The sequence below is a fragment of the Crotalus tigris genome, unplaced genomic scaffold (genome assembly GCF_016545835.1).
Source record: "Crotalus tigris isolate CLP2741 ecotype Arizona unplaced genomic scaffold, ASM1654583v1 scf7180000018464.579312, whole genome shotgun sequence".
NCBI classification, from domain to species: Eukaryota; Metazoa; Chordata; class Lepidosauria; order Squamata; family Viperidae; genus Crotalus; species Crotalus tigris.
This window is the reverse complement of record NW_024097020.1, coordinates 310290-329280: the sequence shown is the minus strand read 5'-3', so window position 1 is coordinate 329280 and position 18991 is coordinate 310290. Positions and strand designations below refer to the sequence as shown.

The 18991-nt window shown below is 35.1% G+C and overlaps 1 protein-coding gene across 1 annotated transcript in view; it reads left to right on the top strand.

The window, feature by feature from the left end:
* LOC120312229 (transient receptor potential cation channel subfamily M member 3-like) overlaps positions 1–18991 on the top strand; it is a 343098-nt gene that overhangs the window by 244839 nt on the left and 79268 nt on the right. The window contains exons 6-7 of the mRNA XM_039352635.1: positions 1845–2016; positions 13406–13580. Of these exons, the coding sequence (XP_039208569.1) occupies positions 1845–2016; positions 13406–13580 (347 nt within the window). The remainder of the gene's footprint in view (positions 1–1844; positions 2017–13405; positions 13581–18991) is intronic.

Here is an 18991-nt window from a genome sequence, read left to right as displayed (position 1 = left end):
TCAAGAATCTGCTTTACTATAAAAAGCTTTAAAGATGTTTAATGTTTAGCTAGGTGTACATTGCTGTTTTGTGGCTGTTGGGTTACAACTACCACAGATTGATAGATCTGTAGGTATGTTATTTGCAGTGCTTTTTAAAAAAAAAAAGTGCTGGAACTCACACACATCATACAACCTGCCTTGCCTACCCTACAGGTTCCATTCAAAAAAGATGCTGGAACTCCGTTCTGGGCATTCTATGAGAAAAAAAGCCCTGGTAATCCAATCCTGCATTATGGACAGTATATTCTTCATTGTAGTGGAGGTCCTGTGATATTTCAAATGAATAATTTTGGAAGATATTATGTGCTCATAGATAAGTTACAAGATAATGCAATCAGATCACATATCTGTTTAATTCAATATTCTGCTTTTATTTATTTATTTGGGAAATTTAGATAGCCACCCATCTCACATATGTAACACTATGCAGTGAACAAAATTTAGAAAGAACACTACTTCAAATAATAAAAAACATAACAATAAAAACATTAAAACAATAAAGCCATTAAAACCATAAAACCTAATTTGCAGAACAGAGCAGTCAGTTTTCCTAACAGCTGCCATACCTACACTAATGGATCCCCAGGCCAGATATTTTCTAAGAACTGAAGATTATTGATATAGGAGGCAATGTGTCATGTAGATATATATACTATATAAGAAATAAACTTGATTGTTTTAGTCCCTAAATTTTTTAGCAATAACTTTTTATTTTTTTCAGAAAGTTAAAATACAAACCCCCCCAAAAAAGAAAAAGAAATTTTACAAAAACAAAACAAAATTAGACAAACACATAAAAATGTGCATTAAAAAGAAAAAACCAAAAACATATATACATATATTGCCTCCCCAGTTCAATATTAATGAAAATATTGAAACAATGATAGCTTCTTCCCCTTGCGAATTAGGCCCCAAATTTATAAACTTCTATATCTATTTGCAACCAATTTGACTTGTTATACATTTATCTATCATATTTATATAAAAAAGTAGTTAACAGTAAAACCAACTGCAAAGTTGATTATTTTAGTCCCTAAATTTTTGAAAAGGAATAAGTAACTTGTTGCCCTACATCTGTAGGGTGTTATTGGATTGCAATTCTCACAAATCATTATTATTGACTATGATTGTTGGAACTGATCAGAGTTAGTCCAAAACATCTGGTCACGGCTACTTATGGTCTATTTATTTATTTGAGTGGGTGTTTTTATTGTTTTCATGTTTTTCATTGTTTTATCATTTTAGAATTGTAAGCCACCCATTCTCTTGGTTGAGTTGAGTGGCTATGGAAATTGAATAAATAGCATCTATAAGCCACAACATATATCATGAGGTAATTGCACAAATGGTACTCTTATATAATGACATAGTAATGACTGGTAAACATGCTGTACATAATGTCATCAAATAGGCCCTATTCCCCCGCCCATTTTATATTATTTTAAACGGTGAAAAACAGATAATATTACTGGAATTCTACTTCAGTTTCCATAATTATAACTTGAATAAATCCAACTTGTGAATATTTATACAGAATCAAAGTTCACACTGGTTGGTTGGGTTTGTTTTTAAATAAGATTTAAAAAGAGCTATGCCACTTTTCTACTATTATATCTGGAAAATAATTTATTATTGATTTTCTGAGTAGGAGAATCTCCAACAGTACTTGAATTTTAGAAATGCTTGAAAATTGATTTCAGCAGCTTGGTCTTTGCTTGTTATATCAATACTAGACTTTATCGGGATTTCCACGCTACTACAACAATCTATGATTATATTCTCTTTTTTTTCCACATATGCAGGTAGTCCGACCGTATCAAACAATGTCCAATCCAATGAGTAAGCTGACAGTACTCAACAGTATGCATTCTCATTTTATTCTGGCTGATAATGGAACCACAGGAAAATATGGTGCAGAGGTTAAACTTCGCAGACAGTTGGAAAAGCACATCTCTCTTCAGAAGATAAATACAAGTGAGCAGTTCACTTTCTACTTTTTCTTACAATAATAGTATCAAGTAGTGATAGTAAAATAGCAATAGTAAAAAGACTGTTATTTGAAACTGTTTAATATATCTCTTCTAGTAATGATGGATCAGTTTTATGTACACATATACTGTACATCCATATCTTTATTATCATCATTAACCAGAATTGAACATGGTATAATAGAGTTGAATATAATTGATACAAATACTAGAATGCCAAAAGTGTTGATACCTGGAGAAAATGGACTGAATTATGAAAAATGCTCTGTGAATGAAATACGATAATTCCTAAATTACTAACATTAAAATGCTAAATACATGGAATACTTAAAAATTAAAATTATTAACATAATCCATGAAAAAGAAAAGTAAAGATATAAAAGAGATACAGGTGGTCTTCAACTTACAACCATTCATTTAATGATGGTTCAAAGTTCCAATAGCACTGAAAAAGTGACTTATAACCGTTTTTCACACTTACGACCGTTGCAGCTTCTCCATGGTTACATGATCAAAATTTGGACTCTTGGCAACTGGCTCATATTTATGACGGTCGTAGTGTCCCAGGATCACATGATCACCTTTTGAGACTTTCTGGCAAGCAAATCCAACGGGGAAGACAGACTTATTTAACATTTAATATTCATAATTTAAGAACTGCCATGATTCACTTAACAGCTGTGGCAAGAAAAGTTGTACAATGGGGCAAAACTCGCTTAACAACTATTTTGCTTAATAACAGAAATATTGGGCTCAATTGTGGTCGTATACAGATACAGGAATATCTGTATTCCATTGTAAAACAAAATAAAATAATATTGCTTAAAGTTTAAATAGAATTGCTTGCTTATACCGTTTGCTGCAATTCTGGATCAGAAAACATGAGAAGGGAGAAAGGAAGGGAATGAGGAAGTGGAAGAAACTAGGCTAGGAAATGTGGAACTATATTAACTGTAACTAGATATAAATTATGGCCAAGCACTCCAGTTTACTTCAGATCCCATGGAAAATTAGTTTCTCATTTACCACATAACATATGTAGGGTGAATTGTCAGTATTATGCACCTATAATGAATTGCTTGTGTATATGTTTATACCATTTCTAGCCTTGGTAAAGAATTTTATTAGGATGAGTTCACAAATGTCACATATGCACACATTAGAAAGCAATCTCACAAATGAAGGTTCAAATCATAATCCAAGAACCAGGTAAAGAAGTTATGGTCTGAGTGAATACCAGAAAGGAACAGAAAGAACACTAAAAGGATGTCAAATCTAGAATTATCTCAAAATGAAAATCTGGCTAGCAAGGTTGGAAAAAATAAATCTGATAAACAAGATGATTTTTCATTCATTCTTGGTTTATCTGTTTTCTAACTTCAGCTACTTTTGCTACACTAAAGGTTATTTCCAAAATGTTAACATGTTGAAGTCTAATGAAAATCCTTTGCAGCAAGAACATTCTTGATTTAGTTTAGATAATGGGATGGAAAACCTATGACCCTCTAGAAATCTGCTCCAGGGAAACTTCTGGCACTCCTAGACAGCATCCTCATTGTTGAAGGATGATGGGTTAAACTTCAGCAATAGATAGTTTCCTACCTATGTTACAAGAAAAAGTACAAGCTGTCATCTATATTGTTACTGCATAATTATTTAAAATACCTTGGAAAATTAATAAAATTATATTATTTGTACTTGGTTAAGGCACAGCCCTTTTCATTTAGCCCAGATCTCACCGAATAAAAAAAAACCCATTGGATCAATCTAAAATGTTTTGTTCCCATTGATTAAATAAAAGAAAATCATCAATTAAATGAAAAAATGACAACAAAATCTGTATACATAGGAGAGCTTAAGTAATTATAGGATCCTTTTCTAGTTAGAATGATAACTTGCTTCATGATGTCACTTAACAAGCTCCACCCTTCCACACTTATGTCATGATGTCACATTGCAAATTCAGAGAGGTTGGAATTTGCACTGTGATATTAGACCCCTGTGTAAGCAGTTCTAGAGTAGAACCTCATCGTAGTCAGTAGTGAAAAGTAAATGTGTTATGTTATGAGTATACACTATAAAATCTAATTAAACAAATTTACTATATGACTATAAATTGGGAAAGGAAAACAAAATAAATATTTGTATTATCTGGTATACATCATTTAGTCATGCTAGATTTCAATAACATTTCATCCTCTTTACACTGCAGGAGACTATGTGGATGCTATGAGCATATGATTGTCACTAAGAGAATTTAGAATGGGAAAGGACATTCAGTAGGTATCTTGGCTGCAGTTCTGGAGTCACAGCTGAGAAATGGGATGAACAGGGCTGAGATAGCACTTTCACAAAAACATTTTATCCTCAAAAAGAAGGAACATTATTTCCTAATGATGTTTCTGTGGTCACTCAGAGTTGATGTTGACTTGACAGCACATAATCAGTCAAAAATATTTCCAGATGAAAAATAATTGTGTGAAACAGTTGTATTGTTGCTCCCTCCCCCTGCCCCCTTTTAATCATTTTGAAAACAGTGGCAAATTGTTTTCATTAATTACACAAATGTTTCTGTAATTCTGTGTCTGATAAAATATTCTATTAGTCTCTCAGAACAGGATTTTTTAAAAAGAAGTAGCTATTCTTTCTTAGTTCCGCTCACCTGGGGCCATGTAGTAGTGATGGTAGAGGTCCTTTCCTTAGTTGCTTTCGTTGTTTCTGTGTTCTTTTCAGATCTCTGATGAATATTATCCTAGAAATCCTCTCTATAGAAAGCCAGTTAATCCTTAAATATCTAGGCTGCCATCATGCTTTATGTGGCCAAACATTATGTAGAATGTCATTACTATATTAGATAAATATTCAGAATCAGATGACAACCAATAAGGACAGTTGGTTTTAATGTTCTTACCTACATTAATGTTTCTTGGAAATTATATAATCCACTGAGAAGAATTGAGTCAGCAAATATATTCAGTCAGACAAAATGATGACTAGTTTCTACTAACATGGTGATTTTAATCTAAAGAGGATCTTGATAGAGGGGGAGGCAGATATGTGCATTTCATTATCTCTGTAGACCAGAATCAACAACTATAGCCCTTTTATGACCTGTGGACTTCAACTTCCAGAATTCCTGAGCCAGGATACGAACTGAAGTCCACAAGTCATAAAAGAGCCCTAGTTGCCCACACCTGCTGTATACAGTCCGATGAGTGTTTTGATATGAAACTTTGGGATGATGTTCAGCTTGGAGGCCCCAATGCCAAGAGTTAATATGACACTAGATTGCAGCTGTTCTGTTTAGGATTGTTGGAAATGAATCCATTTATTTCTGCTGCTGAAGCATGACACTATTGATGCTTCATTCTGGTCTTTTGGCTGTGAAAAGGGTTCACTGACTTGCATTCTTGTTCTTACACTTTTGAAATATATTAATATTCTTTGTATCAAGTGTATTTTCCATTTCACCTTGATATCCTCAATTTCATAGCCTAATACATGCATTATCAATTAATCTGCAGTGAGAACTATATACAACCTATTTTCCATAACTTGCTTTTTAAAGGTAGAAGCTGAGTGTTGTCACTGTTTTTAATATATTTTTACCAACCTTCCCCAACTTATTACTTAATTTAATTTTTATATAGGAACATTTTTATATTCTTTTTTCCCTATTACTTTTCTTTATGCTCAATATTTGCAATATTTAACTGCAAAACATATTTGTTAAAAACAGTGCAGGACCTCCAAAGCAGATAAGTTAACAGTATGAGTTTCTTATTTTCTTGGTTTTGATTAATTTCTACTACATTGTACAGTTGTAGTATCTATCACAGGTATAGTATATCCTATTCTACTGAAGATTTTTTTGTAAATATACTTGGGTCTATTAAAATGATATTGTACACTCACATGTATTGTTGCACTTTGCAGACTACCATGGAGTCCCAACATTTTACACATAAATGATAATATAATTAATAAATACTATTATTTATTAACTTCATTTACATGTTAATAATAACTTTATTCACTAATATTTATATATTTTATTAGATAATGAAGTTATTATTTGCTATTATCCGAGAAGAAAGGTAATTGATTCTCTCAAACCTGCAAATATAATTACAGAAAATAGGCCACATAAAATATGTACAAATTTTACATTAGCCTGTGGTCATGCTACATTTTCCTTTCTAAAGAAACATAACCAATTATTTAAATCCTCATTATGTAAAAGCCTCTCGTTCTGCCTAAAAAAAAATTCTTTATAATGATCAAGATGTTGTTTTAAAAATCTGCTCTGTTCATGTAGAACCAATTTGGCAATTCAGTGTCAGCATCTATTCAATAATTTCTAAGACCTATATACCATTTACAGAAAATTCTCTAATAGCAAGGTTATAACTCAGTACCAATATTGATGCAGTATCATTATTTGATTCACTGTGTAATAGCTGAGATATTCCACCCTCTAGCAACTGTTTTCATTGCACAATTGCTCTTACAAATGAGCTATTCGTTATGTAATAATTTATAATAGATTCAACTGTTATATATTATTTATATTTTGATTTCTTTTCTACCAAAAAATCAGAATTACATGAAACAAAAAAATGAGGAGATATGTATATGAATCTTGAACTTCTAGGAATATTCATACTGTGTGTATTAATTCTAGTATTCTAGTATTGAACACTAATAATCACAAATAAAAAGCCAACCTCTACATAAACCCTGCAGTTTTATTTTATGACCACTGTTCTTTGTTCTCAGGAGAAAGTAGCTAATATGTTTCTCCTTCGAGCTGCTAGAACACAGTAAGCCTACTGAGAAAATAGAGAAATAATTATACTTTTAAAATGTGTGGCCTTCATATGTTTGTACTATAAAGGAAAAAAAGAGAACAGGGTAACCTTGAGAAGGCATTTGTAACAATTGAACTGCTGTAGTAGTTGTGTTTGAGTATTGTAATGTTAAACCTATAATTATGTTAATTTGGTTTTGTACTATTCCATTTTGAAAGGGTTAGTTTGACATTCTGCCCAAGAAAAATCTGTTCTTGGTGGGTGCCAATCTAATTTAGAAGATACTGAGAACAAGCAATCCAACAATTTCTCAAAAACCTATAAAATGAATGTTTTCATAGAAAAGGTTGCAATTGTTTTTCCTATAAAATACCTTTAAAGGTCCTGTTAATTATAATAAGCATGCATGATACCATTTCATGATTGACAAATTATCCTAGACTATTGAAATATGTTGATTTAATAAAGGCTAGGTGATTTTCATATTTCCACAATCCATTCTACTACACAGAATTTGGTACTGGGCACAATGTTCAAAGTTTTGAAAATGCCAGTTTTCATCTTAAGTTCCTAGTACTTAAAGCTGCTGAAATTATGTTTGCAAGGATTAGGGCAAAGTCTGGTAAAACGATGAACAGAAGACAACAGAAAAGGACTTCAGCATCTTACATATCTGTTAATCTGTCTTTCAAAATTAGCAATAACAAAAGTTACATTGATAAATAATGTACACTAATATCTATACCCTTTATAAAGTTAAAGAATTATACACTGTTCAGGTTGCTCCAGTACAAATCTTTTAAGCCAGCGGTTCTCAACCTATGGGTCGCGACCCAATTTGGGGTCGAATGACCATTTTACGGGGGTCGCCAAACAACGCGATCCGCCATTTTTCCCCCTCAGGGGGCGGCGCATGCACGGCACACATGGGGGCGGCGCCACGCATGCACGGCGCGTCCGTGTGACTGGGAGTCGCCATATAAAAAGGTTGAGAACCACTGTTTTAAGCTAACCGAACCCCTAACATAATATTTTTTTTCTTTAAAATTCCATTTTCCTTGCAGTTATTATCTGTATGTCCAACATTATTGCACTTCATGTCTTAAAATAATAAACTGCATTTTTATGATCTTGTAATAGGTAACAGAGTCAGGTAGCACTTCAGATTCAAAAGCAAAAATATCCTTAAAGGGTTTAAGGGGAGCTGGCACAGAACCTCGTTGCATCACCATAAACCACGTGTATTTTAACTAGGGTCACACAATGGCCATAAAGGGCAGCCATATTGTCCTGGAAAAAAAGCTGCTTTAAGAAATTGAACACAGGGCCTGTATAAGGACCCCCTACTGTACATAAAAGTCCTATTTAAAAAAAAAATGAGTCCAAAGCCTGGCCCTAATTAGCAATATCTATAAATGCATATTTCCAGTGGAAATTGTTTTGCATTCTTCTAAATAGATCCATATTTCGAAAAGCCTGAAGGTTTGTTTGATTTTTGGAATCTGCACTGAAGTCACAGAGACAGCCCAAACAAGTATATATTTTACTGAATCATATACAATACTGTAAAAAATACTTTCATGAGGTGCCTTTTTTTTTTTACATAAGAACCAAACATTTTGCATTATTTATCCAAATTAGGTAATATTCAGACTGATTGACTTGTACAAATCTTAAATGTTTATGTTAATATATGTGCAGCATATTGCAGTCCATCTGAAGTAAATTTACAAAACTAAGTTTATTCATCTTCAACAAGAATAGAAAATGAACTGGAGACGAATATAGGGAAAATTAAAACAAGTGGCAAATTCTAATACTGTAAAGTGTCTGCAGTACCTATTCATGTGACCTGTGGACTTCCCTTTGTCATCCTATGCCTGAGGATATATGAAGGGGGCTGGGAAGGCAAAGGGACGTTCAGTTGTCATCGCCGGCATCTTCTTTGATCATTGCACTATCATCAAACGCATTGGAATGCTCATTTGCTTATGTCCCAATCTTTTTTTTTTTCATTTTCTGTTCAAAATTTAATATGTTTCTGTGCCCTCGATGCTTCCTTGGTGTTTGGCATAGTTAGAATAGAACATGGATGGCCGTGCTGAATCTGAATCCAAAGAACAAAAGTGGTAACAGAGAGGCAGGTTAAATAAGAGATTTGTAAACATCCAGGTTACATTGTGAATTTTTCTTTTAGAATTGGCTGGATGTATTGTCATTCACATGGTGGGATGGATCCAGTAGAAACCTCCTGGGACCTTTTCTTTTACTGAATGCAGGAATGCATTTCCATTTGCTCCTTTCCCCTGAAGTTCACATTCACGTGTTCCACAAAACCTTCTATGATTCAAAAGTAGGGAAAATGCCCAAAAGATATCTTATCACATTTTTGGTTGCCTGACACATTATGAATAGAACTGAAAGAGATAATAGAAACTCTGGATCCAACCTAACATATTTTAAGTATTTTATTGTATATATGACAATGACTTGAAACAGTAATGCCTCATTAAACTCAATGCATCGACTTTTTTCCTTCCTTTTTTCCTTTCTTCTTTTCCTCCTTTCTTTCTATCTTCCTTTCTTCTTGTTATTTGTTTGCATATCAGGCTGTTCTGCAGTTTTAAATCTGAGCTAGTGCATATTCTAAGTGTATTTTAGAAGTTAAGCAAGGAAATTTTGGAACCGTTAGGGTTTTCCGTATTCGTGATGAAGTGTCAGTTTGCTGCTACAATATTTGCTCAAAAGAAAGTCAATTCTAAATTTAAAATGGTCAAAAAAGATTATAAAGAGAAAAAAAAGGATTATAAAGAGAAAAAAAAGGATTATAAAGAGAAAAAAAGGATTATAAAGAGGAAAAAGTATAGGCCCACATGGAAATCGTATAGAATATCTAACTTCCTATCAATTCAAGATTAAACAAAACCTCTAGATTTTCCCAACAATAAATGTAACATTTGTTTATGTATTTGCACATAGTATTTGTGTGTGTGTGTGTGTGTGTGTGTGTGTGTGTGTGTGTATTGGCCAGAGACCATTCTCAAAAAAAGGAAACACCAGGAAAAAAAACCCAGCAAACTGAATTATCTACTGATTAAAATAAGCTGCCTATAAAATAAGGTAATTTTCCTCCTATCTGCACAGAAACGATTTTGTTTTTCACATATTATAGACAAAAGCAGAGTCACCTCTTCTTCCACTCCTAAGCAAAAAACAATGAAGGAGAAATAGACAACAAAGGACAGAAAGAAAAAGAAATAGACATGATATGATTTTGATGAGACTAGACAGGAAATGAAAGAGCCTACAGAAGGTTTAGCAGATTTTTATGTTGGGATCAGCATAAATCTACACACTCAGTGACTCTAGTAAGTCCTACTGAGTTCAACATCTCTTCCTGCCAAGTAAGCATGCTTAAGTTTTTAATCCTGCTCAGTCACTATGCCATAGTATACTTCTACTCAAGTGGAAGGCTGACAGGAGCATTAATCCCGCTTGTTACCTTATTGGGTAGATGGTCTGCAATAGGGCAGGAAGGGAAAGAAGTTGTAATGGACTTCATAAGAGGAGGGCTTCATCTGCACACTCATATATGCTTTAGAGATCTCACTCTTGGTGGAATTCTATTCAGTGGATATAAGATTACTTTTATCTTTCAAAGGTAAGTGGTGGGAAAACTTCATCTTCCTTTTGGATAAACCTTTGTCCTCCTATTGGGTAACCACAGTAATATATTTTGACACCGTTCTGGGATGCCATAAACAGGCTTACAGGTATATGCCACTGAGAGCAATAAAAAGTGAAGATCCATTAACCTTTTGTATTTAAGGTTCAATATTGCCAAATTGAAACTAGTCCCAAATCTTTTGAGTGCAATTCAAGGTCCAATAAGCAAACAAGCAATCATTAAAAATCTAGCATAAAAAAAAATGCTTTCAGTTCATTCCACACAGCATTCTTGAACTGCAGCTTCTCTGGAGCCATTCTGAAGTCATTGTGAGTCCTTAATATAATGCACGTGAAAGCAATCTCTCTAGAGATTAACAGGCAGGCAAATAAATGGAATCAAACATCAAAACAGCATTTTTATGGCACTAGAAAATTGTAACAATCCGAATATTTTGTTGGAGAAAATTATTCACTAATGCTGAAGTGTCATTTTTCCCCTACTGGACATTACATGTAATATATCAGTGATGGTGAACCTTTTAGAGACCGAGTGCCCCAAAACCGGCCCTGCCCCCACTCCGCCCGCTGCCCCATCCTCAGAGCCAACCACAACCACCACAGCCTGCTGTAGATCACCTAGGTGGCCCAGCAGCACCATAGCATCCACGCCCTCTGCCCGCGCCCCACAGCATCAACTGCGTGTGATGGGGCACAAGGACGGAGTCTTGGCCCCACTGCCCAGCTGCCATTCCTTGGCTGCACTGCTTCACATGGGCTGCGCGCAGGGGCGACTCTTCTCTGGGGGGGCTGCTAGTGAGGAGGGAGCTGCGGGGGGAAGCAAGGCTGAGGCCACAGCGCGTTGCCACAGAAAGGGCTCTGAGTGCCTAGGTTCACCACCACTGTAATACATGCTACAAGCATATATAAATAAAAAGGAACAATAAATGTTATTATATAACATTTGCTTCATAGTGACAATTTATTCCTTTATATTTTTCAATAGCCGCAAAAGTAATGGTCAGCTAATCTTGGTCTCTCTAGCTTCATAAAATTTTCACAGCACAAAGTTTGGTCTGATTTCTGGAAATTAAGGGAAAGTTGTTGTTACTATTATTTAAAATTGTTTGCTGCTTAACTTCTATTGATTCTGGAAAGGTATGCTTAACCCAACTGGAGAAGATTGTAGAAACCATGGAAATAAAATCTTTCATGTATAAGTTTTACTTATTGTGTATTTATGAATTACAATTTTAAATCTTACAGAGAAAATCCTAAATGGAAATTATCTCTAGATTGCCAAAGTTTTAATCAAGGCATTACAAATGCCTTATATATGAAAAAGAGGGTTTGTCATCTTTTATTGTGAATTGGCCAGTGATATATATTTCTGACTGATAGGTTTCTGCTTTCACTTCTCATTTTCTCTCATCTCTGACCAAGGAGAATAATCCCAAATTCAAAATTAATGACTATCTCTGTGAGAGATAGTCAGCCAGGACAAATCAGGAGCAAACAAGCTGCTTTTTTTTTCATTTTCATTTAGGTGCAAATAAATAAATACATGCAGGGCAAGCTTTAGGTTCAGGCCAATTAAGCATTAGCCCAGGACACTAAAGCAGCCACACAGCCGCTCCTTCTAAGTGCTTCTAAAAATGCAAATCTTCACATTAGCTGGAAGTAGTGCCATTAGTCATTGTCATTCAGGGTGCCAGCTATCCTTGAGCTGGCGCTGGATACAGATAGATAAATCCAAGTTGCTAGCTGTGTGGGAAGAGAGTCATTCTTTGAGATTATTAGAAATTATTGCCTAAATCTCCTGTCCAAAATACCCTAGAGACTTCACCACTAAAGTTACCTAAAAGCTAACAAAGAAAAGCTAATTAGAAACTCTGAGAAAATTGTATGAAAAAGAATTTTGAAATATGAAATGTGGAGGGTTTTTTGATCTTTAAAACAATTAAAAGTTCATTGCTCGATAGAACCCGATTTATACCTTTAAATATATTTGAAGTGTTATACTATTAACAGTGCTGATTCTTGAAAGGCCTTACCACTTGAGATGGACAAACTATGATAGGTGTCATAAGCAGGACCTGAGTCCTTCTGAAATGTAACATTCATGGCTATTTCTGTCAACTAGAATAATCAATTTAGGTGCTCCTCAGTGGGGTTAGATTGAAGTTTATATGCTATGGAGTTTCTCTCTTCCTCCTCATTTCATGGTGACTACATTTCAAAAGCAAAGTTATGTCAGTTTATTGGAATGCTTCCACAATAACAATCTAGATAAATTCTAATGTATTATTTTATTGCATCAGCTAACCGGGATCATTATTATAGGTTACAATTGTGAAAAAGTAGACTTAATTAAGAGCTGAAATAGAATTCCTGTATTAAATTCCCTTCTAAAGAAGATGTATAAAACATGCAAGTTTATTATTTATTCAGAATTATTGATCCTATCCAAAGTAAATAGAAAATTTTTGCATTCATGGATTACATTCCTATAAGAACTATATGTACTTTCTGAAATGCAGCAGAACTTTCTTGTTTTATGATGATATTATACAGATGTCCTGTATCTCTTTCAGATATGACTTACTTGTAAGTTAGAAAGCTCTGGCCAAGCATTACAAAGTGGGGAGGAGGGGGTGCTTTTTCATTCTCCCTCCTTGTTTCGTGGTGAACTTTATTTCAAAAGCAGACTCTTGTCAGTTTATTATTTTATAACTTGGATGCTCACAAGATGAACTTTAAGACAAAGATATGAATTACACATAGTTTATTAATGTTGTTTAAGCAAAATAGCATTGGCAGTACTTTCAGTTTCTATTGGTGTATTTTGATTTGATTTGCCTGCTTTTTTTTGTTTTGCTTTTGTTTATTTCACAACAGGGATTGGTCAAGGGGTACCCGTAGTGGCCCTTATTGTAGAAGGTGGACCCAATGTCATCTCCATCGTCCTGGAATATCTGCGGGATACACCCCCAGTTCCAGTAGTAGTATGTGATGGGAGTGGCCGAGCATCTGACATCCTTGCATTTGGTCACAAATACTCAGAAGAAGGAGGGTAAGTCTATTAGCAGAACGCTTCATTCATATAAATCTTTCTTTGCAAACTCAAGTCATTTTCATATTTAAATATTTCAGAAATAGCAGGAGCATAATCATTTTTCTTAGGTACAGCCTGTGTGAAAAGTCCCTACTAGGTTCAGTTTAACACTACAAGGACCATAGTTTTAATCCACATGCACTATATTCACACATCCGCATATTATGGTTTTTCTGCTTAGAATAAGCAATATCAAGTGTTCTTTTTTAATATCTTAAATGTCTATTTGTTGAAAGATACAAATATTCAGACTTGAGGTATTAATAAATATGGAGCAGATGCAGCAAAATCTTTGAAGAGATGATTGCAGTGTTCAAAAATGAAACTAAATAACGCAGTTATTTAGCCATAATCTTTATCCTTATCCTTATTCTCTTGGTACATTTTAATGCCCCATGTGCTCAATTATAAGTTTTTCATAATCTAAACCATATTGTCAAAATTATTCTGCAGATATGCATGGGACATTTGCCTGTTATATTGCAGATCAATGTGAGACTGATGCTGTATTTTCTGCAAATCTATTTGTTGTTTGTTTCCTTTCATTGCTCTGTATCCTCCCAGACTTTCTAGCCCTTGAGAACATGAAACTTGGAGGAAGAGCAAAGTTGCAAAATGTAAAGGAGAAAAAAAAAAAGGATGTGGAGAAGATTAATTAAAATCATAATCCATTGTACTGACTAATCTTATCAATAAAATGTATTTGAACAGCAGCTTAGATCTGGCAGCATCTACTGTTTTTCCCCAAAATAATACTTGAAGTTATCTAGTGACAGCCTACTAAATAATTTATAATTGGACACAAGAGAGTCCCAAATGCATCTGGTCATTGCAGTTTAGCAGGAATCATAGCTGAAAGACCGCAGTGCAATTTAGTGGGGAAAGACTTATCTTGTCTGACACAGGACATCAATTCAAAAGAGATTTCTAAGTCAGACAGAAATATGCCAGCCTCTGCCATCTGTTTCTACTGGATCTCCCATAGCAAAGAAAGCAGGTCTTGTGTGAGAGTGTTTTGTTTTCAGGTCTGTCTGACTTAAAATCAGTCTGCCAAATGAAAGAATGAATTTTTGCAGGTATCACTCTTACAAACTGCATCCCCTAAAGAGGGGAAAGGTCAAATTGAATATATATTCTGCTGGATCAATGCATAATTGCCAGGGCTGTTTAAAACTTTGAAGAAGTGCTTTACTTTCATAATGCAACATGATCTTCGGCTTCTAAGGACTGAAGAAGCCATGCTGCTTCATTTCCAGTTGCTTTGAGGTCCTTCTGGCATATCTAATGACAAATGGAAGTGACTGGAAGAAACAGGTAATGCACACCTCATAAAAGAAATTGCATCCCCTTGGTGACACAGAGAAAACTGATACACATTTCTCATCCCATGTCATATATTCCTACTAAATTACTTTTCAATTGATGCAATGTCATGTTGCAACAAGTTAAGCTTCATTAGTGTTTGACTGATGCGTGTTAATTTTTTTTATTTACTTTTCTGTCTTTATGAAATATTTATAGCCCATTTTTCTGCTTCAATATCCTGGGACAGTTGAAAAATCTATTTGCTTTATATGCTTTATGCCAGGGGTGTCAAACTGCCGGTCCGCGGGCCGGACGCATCATGAGGAAACCACACCTACCCCATTGCCAGCAATGAGGGAAAAGTTCCAATACGTCACGCAATGTCACATGACACTGCGAGTTTGACATGTCTGCTTTATGCTATTATAGATGTCATCTTCAGTCCTAAATATTCTTACATGAAATAAATAAATGTGATCTGCAATTCTAAATATACATATTGATTAAAATATAATACAAGTCATTGTTCTTGGGTAGCAGAGGAATATCCTTATTAAAATGTTGTCAGTCTGCAAAATATCCACCAGTGATTCCCTGAACAAAAATACATATGTGCACTCATTCAAATATCACTCTTAAAATATAAAAGAATTAATGAATTGTTTCATATTTCTCAGTTCCTGAGATAACTGAAGTTATGTGGAAGCTTTATGAGATTACTAATGTTTCAAGGAAATGTTGTTGGAAACATGTTGACTGAAAATAGTTGAAATTGAGATCCAAAACCTGAAGGAATCCAGTTTAAGAAGTGCTAAGAGCGAGAGAAAGCATGTGTACCCAAAGAGACAAACATCACACACAAAGATGTTTGTGTGAATTCCTAATTCAGAAACATTGAAAAGTGAACCAAAGCATCGTGACCGTAAGATACATCTTAATATATTTGTAGGTTCCCACTGCGGATCAGATGTAAATCCAGTAAAAATGGTGGAATATCTTTTCCATGTATTTGAAAAAAAATGTATTAAAAATAACTTTAAGGTTTTTTACTTTAAAGTAGTCATTTTCAAATGCTGTCTCCTTAGGTCCTTATCAGTTGTTTACTAAGAAATAGTTGCATTCTGAAAGACACTACTGTCCAAGGCTAATGGACCTGGATAGTTTGCTGGAAAAATTTATTCTGTGCCCTGGAATGACTCCAATACTCCCCTGCAGCTGTGAAAGATGGGAAAATCTGGTTAAGAGCTTTCTTTCATAGACCTGTTTGCCATTATTTGTTTTTTTCATTAAAGGGTCTTTACTAGGTCTATGTGAAACCAAAACGCTCCTGTAAAAACAACTGAAAGTAACTTGAAAAAAGTCTTTTAAAACTACATGATATGTATAAATCAGTATGATATTTTCCAGGCAAGTGAAAAAATATTCATCAAATATTTAATTTGCATTTTAAAATAAAAGTTAGTGTAGAATGGATACATAGGTGTAATAATCTCTCAATTTCTTTTTTAAAAGTAGAATGCAAATAGAAGGATTTTGATTTTAATTGAATGCCAGCACTGACAGATGAAGTTCCTAATCCTTTCTGCCCACGCTATTTTTATTACCAAAATCTACTCCTAACACAGCTGCTTTCCCATCTGCAATGGGCAAACATATGGATTCCTTTGCTTTTCCCTGCAAGTGAGAAAGCAGATGGAGAGGTAGAAATTTTGGTGACAAAAATAGAAATCAGATTTGATCAACAAGATTTCTGTTAAGTAGAATAACATTTCTTCTAATTGTTTAAATAATTGTTCACAGTTAAATGTTATTTATTTTGATTCCTTTAATCAGTAGAAGATGTGTGGAGAATTTGCTTATATGAAGGAGCTTGTCCACAGGTAGATAGACTACAAAGAGAGAGAGAGAGAGAGGGGGAGAGAGAGAGAGAGAGAGAGAGAGAGAGAGAGAGAGAGAGAGAGATTGAGATTGTAGCATAAGAAGTGGATAGTTTAGTGGTTGGAACACCACCATATGACATGGGAAACTGGGTTTCAATCATGTTGGTATCTACCTTACCAGTAGAGATACTTGGGCAAAGACACCCCCCCCCCAAACACTTCACCTGCCTAACTCAAATATGAGAGTGACATGAACTAAAAGAGTCATGTTAATTCAGACATCACCTAGATCAGGGGTGTCAAACTGCAGGCCTGCGGGCCGGTTTCATCATATTGAAGCCGCACCCACCCCATTGCCAGCAATGCAAAAAGAGTCGCAATACGTCGTGACACGTCATGTGATGTGGCGAGTTTTACACCTGTGACCTAGATTAACAAAATGTATGCCAGATTTTGGGGAACCAGGATAAACTGATAATAAGTGGGCTACTGAAAGGGTCAAGTCAAGAGAACCTGGAATTAAACTCTATACAACAATGAGAGGAATATATTAAATATTTGAGGGAACTATAAATGGACAGAAGGCCTACATGAGAGCTATTTACCCAATGCTTTAACAATGCTTCAACATAGTGAGAAGGAAGCTGCTCTCACAACCTGAGATAAACAATTACATCCCAGACTCAAGAAGATCTGAAAGAACAACTGGATGTGCAGTCAACACCTAAAGCTTGAATGTCACTGCCATTCTCTTATTACACAGCAACTGTTATGAGGCATAATATCATGGATAAACTAGCTACAATCAACCCTTGAGGCTGATTACCAAGGCTCAGTGAAGAAGTACCATCAGATGGTATGCTAGAAGATGCCAATAGAGCCCTCAAGACATACCTTACTACCACTGAAGAACCACACAAAGTGTATTACCAACTGCAGTGCAGCAACACAGTAATAGCAGAGTCACCAACAGCAAAATGTGAACAGTACTAAAAGAACATATTAGAGAAAAAGATGACACATAGTACCACTGCAAAGTGGCTGGAGCACCTGAGAGCAGACCACAGCAACAAGAACCAATCACCACCATGGTAGCAAGCATCCAACAGTGGGTCAAGAACATGAAAAGCTGGAAAGCACCTGGCCCAGATATGATTCATGCCTACTTGCTGAAGAACTTATAGCATTGCATGAACACCTAGTAGCACAGATGGACCATTTGCTAGCAACAGGCTCCCACCTTGATTAGCTAACACAAAGGACAGTGTGATCATGAAAGATCCCCACAAAGGAACAGCACCATCTATCTATCGGATGATAACCTGCCTAGCCATAATATGGAAAGCCCTATCATAGCTGCCAAGCGACAGGACTATTTGGACGAGTACATGAGCACAGCTCAGAAAGGCATTGGAAACAACACCAAAGGGTCAAAACATCGTTTGCTCCTAGATAGAGCAGTTACCCAAGAATCAAGTCCTAGACAGACTAATCTGAGCATGGCCAATATTAGGTCTATGACAACGTCACACATGTGGATCTGTGAATGCCTGGCACCATACAAAGTCAGCTAAGATTCCTTCTTAAGAACTCAGTGGGACTGTGAAAGACAACACTGAAAGTCAACTCAAGCTAGCTCGCACAAGTGCCCATCAAGTGCAGCATACACTAAGTTGATGCACTGACCCTGCTGCTGTTCTGCAAAGGCTTGAGCCTCATTAGCCAGATAATTACAAGGATTGGATACAGATTCAAGTTCAAAAGTGGAACTACCATCAACCATCTCCTCTATATCAAGCTATATGCTAAGAGTGAACGAAACATTGACTTGCTAATCCACCTGACAGATCTAAAGAAAGGATATAGTAATCATTCAGACTGGAGAAGTGTGACCTCATGATAGTAATAGAGGAAATGTAGTTAAGACTGATGAAGTGGAACTGGCTCAGGAATTCTGGGAGTTGAAGTGCACAGGTCGGTAAAGTTGCCATAATTACCCATCCTTGATCTAGAACAATATGTAATGTTTGTTGAATTGATTGAAATTACAGATTACAGTGTCACTGATTTATTATCGGTAAGTGAAAAAGTATCAAAGGAAACTAACATAACCATATTTTATTTCAAAAAGGAATTTATTTAAAAAGAAATTAAGATGAAAAGATTAATGCAAATAATTTTAAA